This window comes from Coloeus monedula, assembly GCF_965178545.1.
Source record: "Coloeus monedula genome assembly, chromosome: 9".
Lineage (NCBI taxonomy): Eukaryota > Metazoa > Chordata > Aves > Passeriformes > Corvidae > Coloeus > Coloeus monedula.
Window position 1 is genome coordinate 23,713,041 of NC_138789.1, and position 9,669 is coordinate 23,722,709.

The window sequence follows — 9,669 nt, forward strand, 5'->3', positions numbered from 1 at the left end:
GAACTGGGGAGAAAAGAGCAGGTTTTCCACCAGCAGCTCCCTGGAGGGCAGCTGGGGGCGTGGGGAGGTCCCTGGTACCCAGTGGGATCCCCTCTGTGTCTTGAACAGGTCAACACCCTCCTGGGACTTGGGACATCAACCTCACCAACCAGGTGGGGTGACCACCAGGCAGGAGCGGCAGCACTTCCAGACCTCTCCTGGGGGCCGATGCCCATGTGGACACCAGCCCCGGGGCAGAAGAGCATGTCCCATGGGTGGGAAAGGAAAAGATGAGGAGGTGGTGGTGCTGTGGAGAGGTCAGGGCCCCATCACTCACAGGAGGTGCCAGTGCAGAGGGTCTCTGTGAAACTGCCCATCGCAATAGCGGGAAGCGAATCGAGAGGAAGAGGAGGGCAGCTGGTGGGTGCTGCTACATGGCCGTGGTGATCACCTTCTCCTCGGGCTCCACCGTGTTCTCGTAGGCATGCTGGTTCTCTTTGGACCTGCATCAAGAGGGACAAACGCAGTGCTGAGCTCAGTCCCAGCAAGACCAGCGTGCCCAAAGCCACCACTGAGGTCCTGACCTTGCTGGTGCCAGCTGTGCACTGAGTGAGGGGTGAGGTGGGGACCACAGGGGTCACCCTGACAGGAGGGAAGCCAAGTGTGGCGTGGGAATTGCTCTAATTTTTAGTGAGGGCTGTTTTGACTGTCACCATCTACGTGGTGACCCAAGGTCACTTTTGGTGATTTCCTCTGTTGAGAAAGGTGTGATATGGCATAAGAAAAATGTGGCATAGCAGGTTGTGAGGTGGTGGATGGATTGTGGGGCTCAGCTGCACGGACGGGGAGAGATGAGGGAGAAGGGGATACTCCCTCACTGCCTTCTGCTTAGCTCCTGGAAAGGTTAAAAGCCTCAAAAGCAGGTGCATGGGACGTGTAAGACCCTGAGTGGGCAAGAGCTCTGCGTGTCTGAGCTGTCCCCAAGAGGGCCAGAATAGAGCCTGGGAGCCATGGGGAAGAGGTCTGAGCAGGTCCTTCACCTGAAGTCAGCTGCAGCTGATACATATCTCCCTTCACGGCCATTGGATGTGACAGCATCTGGCTTGTCCTCCACACTCACCACGTTCTCGACATTTTCCCTGGAGGGAGAGAAGAAAGGAGCTGAGATAGAGCAACAAAGGAGCCTGCAGGGGAGTGGCCTCTTAGTGGTGATGACACTAGAGACACAATAAGGGACCTGAATGTGATTCTGTCCTCGGACACCCTGCTCAGCCCCCTTCCCGGCAGGACAAGGAGAAACACCCTCACTGCAGGTTTGCAGAGGCTGTGCCAAGTGCCAGCCCCTGTCTCCATAGCTGTGACTCCCAGCACCGTGCTGGCAGTCAGCAGGACTCATTGTCAACACGTGGGATTGTTTTCTCCCACTAACTGGTTTTTCCAGTCTACTTCTATGTAATCTGTTGCAAAATAGTCCCCTGCGGATCCGGATGGACACAGAGAGAGCAGTCAAGGCTCTGCTGGTGCTGCAGCCCTGGCGCAGGAGGGCTGTCCTTGTGCACGTCCATGGGAGCACAGCCGAGCTGCTCTCTCTCAAAAGCGAGTCTGGATTGCTTGCAGAAGGAACCACCGGGCAGGGATGGGGTGTTCAACATCAGCCAGGCTCCAAAAGCTCAGCTCTGGAGCAAGCCTGTGGCCTGAGCAGCACCAGGGCCATTGAGCTGCAGAGGGTGGGTGCAGGTCCACCCTGCATGCATGTCCCTGCCTCCTCCAGCACTTGCCCAAGGGCAATTTCAGAGGCTTCTGCAAGGAACAGCCTGGCATAAACAGGCTCGAGCTGATAGCTGCTGTCACAGTGACAGTGCAGAGCTGGCAGGGCTCCAGGCTGCCAAGCCTCGCTCCCACTCTTCTGAAGGAAGGCCAGATTAATTAAAACAAGGCACCATCCCTCCTCAAGCCCTCCTCAGCATCCTCTGCCTCCAGGCTGGGAAAAGGCAACCAGGCACGGGCAGCAGTGGGAAACACCATCCCTGCCTTCCACTCTGTGGGCTGGGGGTTCCTTCAGTTTGAAGACAAAGGTTCCTCTTTGGGAAACAAAGACTACAGTGGCAAATGAGACCATATAAATATATATATATATGCACATTGTATTATGCATTGGCCTGGAATGCATCCCAAAGGGACCTGTTTTAAATACATTTGGGGCTAAAGCCGACCTGCTGAGCATCAGAGTACACCTGAACTCCCCAATTCCTCAGCCTGGAGAGGCTGCAGGAATGCACAGACACAAGAAGACTACAGCACCTTAGGGTGCAAAGCCCAAAGTGACCACACAAGTGCAGAGGAACCATTAAACAGGTATGGGGTGCTTTTGGTCTTTGTCCCCTGCTGCCTTAGGGCTCAGATTCATTATCAGGTTACTGCAACTTAGCCAGTTGGCCTTGCTTGGCTGAGCAGGAGCAGCAGCCTGTGACTCTGCTTGGCTGGCATCAGGCAAGACGAGACCCATCTCACAGAGCCTTTTTTAGATGAATAAAGACACCACATCTGCCTGTGCCGTGGGCTCCAGGTGGAGAGCACTGCCACGGCTTGGCTACCTCCCTCTTCTCCCAGCTCCTCTCAGTGTGTTCTCGTGACTTGGCTCCATTTGCTTTGCAAGCAAAGCTGGTTTGGGCTTATTATCCCATGGATATATGGCTCATGGGAACTGCACCCCCAAAGCCATAGAAAACCAGGCTGGGCCAACCCCCTGAACAAGTGCCCATGTAATCCAGCCACAATGCTGTGGCTTTCCCATTCCCAGCCCAGCGCTTTCTCATGGCAGCCTTTGCACAGTGTAAGCTCACACCTGGCAATCAGTAACAGGGATCAGAGACCAGGACAGGGAGAAGAGGACAGGGAGTCTTTGCTCTCCCCGCCCACCTCCCAGCACAGCAAGCACAGTGTTCCCAGCCCTGGCACGAGCACAGAGGCTGCTGGAAGTGACACGTGCCGAGGCAGTTAAACCCAACCCAAAGCGACCTCCCACACTTACACTTTATCCTTACACCAGAACCTGTTGACCACAAAAGCAATGGCCACCAGGACTAGAAATACAACCACTGCGATGACACCCTGTGACCATGGCTGGAGGCTGCCCCGAGCTGCAGGGAAAGAAGAATACACATTAGAAATTCATCCTCAGGTTTGTCTGCCAAGTTTCTCCCGTCCACCTCCAGTAAGGTCCAGATGAGAGCTTGGTCCTGCAGAGCTGAGCAGAATGTGTTGCTGTCAGTTCAGGCAGGTTTTTCACAGCAATGAAATCAAGTGCAAATAACAGTGGTTTTGCTGGTGTTTGCATGTGGAATGTTGTGCCTTGCAGCTTTGGGGCCCCATATACCCTGACATATACATACAAATACATCTACATGCACCTTGAGGGGCTGGTAACTCTGTGATGGGGAAAAAAAAAGGGCTGGGGGACATGGAGGTAGGGAGGGAAGGAGATGTTTGCCAAAGGAAAGAAGACAGAGGGGTTTCGGCAAACTGCTTATTCTTCATCCCCAGATGCCACAGACAGCATTCCCAGGATATTTTCCAAATACTGACTGGTAAAATAAGGACTCCATAACAGGGAGAGTGTAAAATTTGGTTGCCGCTCTCACAGCAAAAAGTTGTCATTGTGGATTTTGGTAAAATGCACCATTCAACAAGTTTCCAGGGCAGCTAATGATTTACGAAAGAAGCTGAAGGCTGATGCATTCAGAGGAATAACCTTGGTGCATTCAGAGGGATAACCTCAGCACAAAGGCCAGGCAGGGCTGGCAGGGTGCCCAAGCAGCACTGGGATGGTGGTGGGGCACTGGGAACTGACTGGGATATCCCCATCTCCCCCAGGGATGGAATGGACTCACAAGTTCATTTTTCCCTATCCAGACCTAAGCTGGAATCTGGCCATGGGTGGGAAGGCTGTGAGACACATTCCTGGATGTGGAAAGAATGCAAAGGCAGGGCAGTGACAAGAGGAAACCTTGTCCCAGCATGGCTGCTCCTTGCCTCCCGCTGGATTTTGGACGATGGACCATTCAGATATAGTCAAACACATCCTTACGTGCTGCCACATGAGCACCAAAGGACACCTTGTTCATACAGCCACAGCCCTTTGAGATTTAATTACTGTTTACTCAGACCCAGCTTTTCCTCATCTGCTGATAAAAACACCAGCCTTTGCACACAACGTGGTCCCTCTGCATGGGCAGGTGGGGCAGGTGGAGGGTGACTCCTGCCAGCCCAGCATCAGCCTCAGGATGCTCAGACCCAGACCCAGCCAGGGACACCTGCAGGGCTGAGCTGCCCCAGGATGAGCAGTTGCTACTTCAGTCTCCCTCAGCAACTTTACTTCCTCTGTCTCACAGGAGACAAACCTCTGCTGTAAACAGAAATTATCTTTACTAGCAGTAGTAAGAGTAGGCTGCGTGCTCCACACGTGCAAACTCCGAACCCGCTGCCAGCGTCACACTGGCTCTGCTGCTGACAGCTCTCCCCTCCTCCCTCTGATTTTGGGGAGGGGGACTGTCCTGTGGTAACACTCCCAGTTCCTTGAGTCTTTACTATAAGAGACTTTTATTCAAAAAATAATAAAACAACAACAACAAAAGCTCAAACCCCAAAACAGAGCTCTTTTTTCCTCTTGGAAGGGAAATCACCTTGGCCAGCTGACTCACCAGCAGTGCCAGTCTAGAAAGCAGTAGTACTCCAGGGCAAGGGGCTGTGAGAGCAGCCCTGAGTAGCATCTCTCAGCCCCCTCTCCCCCACAGAGGCATTTGCCGTGTTTACTGCAAGGTCCCGGGGCAGAAACTCAAGCAGGAGGAATTCAGATGGAAATTCCCTCTCGTATCAGCGTGTTTCGACTGAAATACCACCGTATCAGCAGGCTGCTGGCCATGGTAGCAGGCGGTGATGGACCCGGGGGTGGTGACAGTGGGCAAGAGCAGGTGTTGGTCCCCTCCTGCCCTACTGGTGGGCAAGGATGCTCGTGCCCTGCTGCCCACCACCCCTGTGAGTGCAGCCCCAAACACACCTATTGCCTCCTGGCTGAATTTTGGCTCACTTTGCATCCTCCCTTGGCTGCTGGCCACATTTATTTATTTATTAGTTGTAGTTTATTTTTCCTGCCAGACCCAGGGTTTCCAGCCTAAGCTTAGAGGGGGGTGGTCAAGTCCAGACCTTCTTGAGGTTTCTGCTGGGGTTAAGGGAGTTCAAGGCCGAGTGGGGAATGAAGTCAGCAAAGACTTAAACTGCCAGATTCGCATCTCGTGATCTTCCAGGAAAGGAGGGGGGGGGGGGAAGAAAAGTGGTAGGAAACCTCCTTGGAGCAACCATGCTCAGGAGGCACTGGATGTTTTTGCAAGTGAATTCTCACTCTTGTGGCTGTTTCCACCAGATTCCAGAGCATCCAAAGCCAAAAGGGAAAACACCAAACCAAAATCAAGAGGTTCTGGTTTTGAGAGACCATGTAGAGCCTGGCTGCAAGGGCAGATAAGAGTGCTAGGGGAATGGCAAATGCCTCTGCATTGGGCTGAAACACCCACTGGGAAACTTGCATGGGCCAAGAAAGGAGGACTGGGGGTCAGGCAGAAGCAAGAGCTTGGTAGGATCTATCCAGGGAGTAAATATTTGGGTCCCAGCCCTCAGGGGCACTGCCTGGCTGGAGTCCCACCGAGCACGCCTTGCTGTCCTGCCAGGAGGGATGGCTGACAGGATGAGCCTCACCTGTGGAAACAGGACTGTGTTCCTGGAAAAATGCTTCACTGGGGATGCTCCTCCTGGGTCAGCCTGCGCCTCAGGCTCTGCCACCTCCTCTCTGTTTCGCCCCATGGTAACGATGGGGCTTTCCCTCACAAACAAGATCTCCTTGCCATGTGGAATCTGCAGCCCTGGCAGATGTGTCTCCACACATCTGCAGCTACCAACCAGACCAAGGGAAGAGCCAGTGCCAAAATAAGCCTGTGCACTTGTTGTAATTCCACTGCCATACTCAACAGCCGATTTGAAGACACAGACCTGCTTTTTAACACCTCTTCCCTGAGTGTTTGGACAACTTTGGCTGGCCTGTCTTTTCCACTCTCTAAGGAAGTTGTGCCAGGCTTTGAATCTTCATTAAAGGATTTCTTTTTTTTTTTACTCTTTCCAAGCAACAGCGAAACTTTTAACCTTGCTGACAATGGACACCCCAGACTGTTAAATCCTCAGCAAGCTGGTAAACAAACACAGGAAGAGCGGTCAGGGCTGGGGCATCAGGAGGAGAAAGGGGGAGGGAATTTTCCGGGACTTTGGCAGCACCAGATGAGTTTTAATTACTCCTCGTTATTTCTAGCATTAGAGAAGCCCTTCAGTGAATTTCCTAAAAATAATACCCTAGCCATAGGAAGTTTCTCTGTTAAATCTTTGGGAAGAGGAGGGCAATTTGCTGAGGAAAATATTTGCTTCCTCTCCTCAGCAATGGTCAAAATTATAGATTAACAGGAGGATCTGAGTGCTCAGAGAGCAACCCAGAACAACACTTGCTCAAGGATAAGAGTGACAAAAAAGAAAGAAAAAAAAAAGCCTTAAGAAAACAGATTACTCATCTGAGTGCACAGTCCTGCCAGAGGTAAATCAGAGCAGTTTATGTCTGTGCAAGCAGCTCAGATAAACCTCAGGTGGCAGTTTCAGCCTTCAGCAAAACAGGTAGAAAGTTTCTATGTCCTGGCTCTGGCAAAACCTCTCAACCCACAGGACACCCACTCATCCCGATGTGAAGCCAGAGCTAAAGCTTAGGCAGGATCTGGGATGTATTTTCCTTTCCCAAGAGGCTTTTCCACAGTTGTCCCTTGTCCCCCACCAGCAGCTCCCACGTGCCCGGGGCTCGGCGCACCTTCCTGCCTCGATCTCCCTGGGATGTCAGGCAGCTACCAGCACTTACCTTCCTGGCAGAAGGCAGGTTCCAGCTGGAGGAGCAGTCCCAGGAGGAGCAGGCAGTGGGCAGGCATGGTGGCAGCGAGACTGGGACTCCCGGGGCGCGGAGGAAGAGCCGCACGCTGCACTTGGGCACGGCGCCCTCCTGCAGGAATGAGCGCCTGGTCAATTATCAAACACCTTAACGAGGGAGGCTCTTACCTGGTTATTCAAATCCTGCTGGGAAGGGGCGGGAGGTGCCTCTCTGCCTTCTTCCGTGGAAGCTTTCGGGAAATTTGGAGCACGGTGACTTGAACCTGACAGTCCCCTTAGGCAGGGTGTGGAAGGGAGCTCAGGCACAAAATATTTGCATCGGCCCAGGAGGGAAAAATGACACCCAGATGGGTAAAACTCTTCCCCAGTGAATCTGTGGTGCTTGGGGAGCGTGGTGTCCCCCAAGTCCCCTCCCCACAGGGGGAGTCCAGCAATGCCCCAGCTCTGACATCCCTTCCCACCCTCTGGGACCCCCACCCACTTCCTTGCCCTTTTCTTTTCAGCAAGTGTCACTAACAACCCAGCAAAACACATCTGTGACTTGAAAACATCCAATTAATGAACCAGACTCGCTGCTGGATGCTGCCTCTCACCTCCCACACCTTGTTTAATGGTGACACTATTAAACAGAGCAAACCCAGCCCTCATTTTACTGAGTCTTCAGGACTATCTCCAAAATTTCTTCAATACCAGAAGAGGTAGAAACAGCCAAAGAGCTGCAGCAGGCAGCAAGGCTTGCCCTTCACAAAAGCTGCACAGATGCTGCGGGACAGAGAATGTTGCAGGCCCCGAGTTAAGTAGTTTTCCAGCCCATGTCAGGTTTGGATGACTGGCAAACCACCCCCCACAGGAAGAATAAAAGTTACTTGGCTTCACAGCTGAGAAACCTCAGCTGCTCCTGAAGGAAATTATAAAATTGTGAGGCACAGTTTTCATTGTCACTCTTCTTGTGGTGTGTCACAGAATCTCTGTAAGCCCTCAGCAGCATCTGAGCCCCCAGCCTTTGGGTCTGGTGATTCCCCCTCCAGGGACCCTGCATAGTTCTCCGTCCTGAGGAGCAAATAACACTTTATCCACATGGGACCCATGTTCAGGAATGTACAGCACCCTCAGGAATACACACACACTGGAGGACTGCCCTCCTTCATCTCAACTCTTTACCCTGCATTTACAATAATATCATTTATCCTGAAGACAAGCCAGATCTGACTTGAGCTGTGCAAGATTGAAGGCCAGTTCCCAGCTCTTTCCCAGATTCCTTTCCATGGCCAGGTCCCCAGCTGCAATGTGGGATAACCCCATTTCCAACCCCACTAAGTTTTGCTTGCGAACTCTGTGGGGCAGGGACTTTCCTGCTGCACCCAGCAAGGAAGTGTCACAACAGGGGCTGGCCCGTAATTAGGCCCTGTAAAATAATCTGATCATATTACAGAGGAAAAAAAATGGCTTGTAAATAAGTAAAAGTGAGAGTGAACTTTGGGTTCCCATGACCTGCTTCCACATTATCTGGGAAAGAGTGCAGAGCCGGCCATTGTCGCTGCCTGCCTGTTGCTTGTCTCTTTGCAAAAGCCAGGCAAAAGCAGCCTGGTGTTCGGAGCAGAAGGCTTTATCAGCAGATCAGAAGTCCTGGAGAAGCCGGTCTTGCTGCTGCCCCTGGGAAATTCAAGGTCTGAGACATTCTGCTACTGCTGTCCACTCCCCTGTCACGCCTGGGGCTGGGTTCTGAGGTTTCTTGTCCTCCACTGTACTCTGGGTTGTGTTATCACCCCAGGGCTCTGCTCAGCACAGCTCCAGGGACTTTGGGCTGATTTTCCGAAGACAGGGATGTCTCAAGGATCCACTCACGTGCCATGGTGTGTTGTGGTGATAGGACATGACACATCAGACCCTGGGATGAGGGCAGGGCTCTGCGCCTTCCGGACAGCGGTCTTGCTGTCAGCTCCATCCTGAGGAGCAAATAACACTTTACCAAGTGCTTATTCTCACATTTATATGAAATTTAAGACAAATCAGTGGTTTAATCGTTTTGGGCTCCCTGATGAGGCCGGGGAATCACTCAGTGCTTATCTCAAAGTTCCCCTGTGCTCCAAAGCATGTTTAGCCCCCCCGCAGCTATTCGGAAGGTACGTGCCTTTGTGACAAAGCTCCCGTGGCACCTCCCTGGTTGCATGTCCCTGGGTCTGGCCTGGGGGGAAGAGAAGCTGCAAGTCACTGTAGCAGCCTCACTGCAGGGGAAAAGTCTGAAATTTCAACAAATTATTTGCCAGCAAGGCTTTGCTTTGGTCATCCTGGCCATGGCTTGGGACCTGGAATGACAAATAACTCTGTGTTTGTGCTGCAGTGTGCTGGAAATCTTGTTGTTTCTCTGATTTAAGCCTTCAGCATCACCCAGCTATAGTGAGTCAAAGCCCTACAGGCCCATTTTAGAGCTGAGGGAAATCGAGGCACAGCAGGACAGATCACCCTGGCAGCATTTAGTCAACGCCAAGTGGAGCCAGAGCCAGCTCAATGCTCTTTCAAGGACCCATGTGAGCAGTTGCCTGTACAATAGAACTTGCACAAAGCAGGGATTGGAATTTCAGGCTTTACACTGATATCTTCCAATTCGTGGTGATTATTTCCTCTAAAAAATACATAACTTTTAGGAAAAATTAGTATTTGCTCAAAGCAACATTCCTGGATGATACATCTCAAAGCACAGATGCCAGTTCCTCTTTGAAAAAC

At 52.1% G+C, this 9,669-nt stretch overlaps 1 protein-coding gene across 1 annotated transcript; it reads right to left on the reverse strand.

Annotated features, from left to right (window-relative positions):
- Positions 1 to 409: 409 nt before the first annotated feature.
- On the reverse strand, positions 410 to 6,986 carry PDZK1IP1 (PDZK1 interacting protein 1; the record flags this gene model as incomplete). Its single annotated transcript, XM_082286946.1, has 4 exons — positions 410 to 482; positions 1,020 to 1,118; positions 3,011 to 3,119; positions 6,920 to 6,986. The coding sequence occupies 4 exons, from the start codon at positions 6,984 to 6,986 to the stop codon at positions 410 to 412; spliced, it is 348 nt and encodes a 115-aa protein (XP_082143072.1).
- Between the last annotated feature and the right edge of the window lie 2,683 nt (positions 6,987 to 9,669).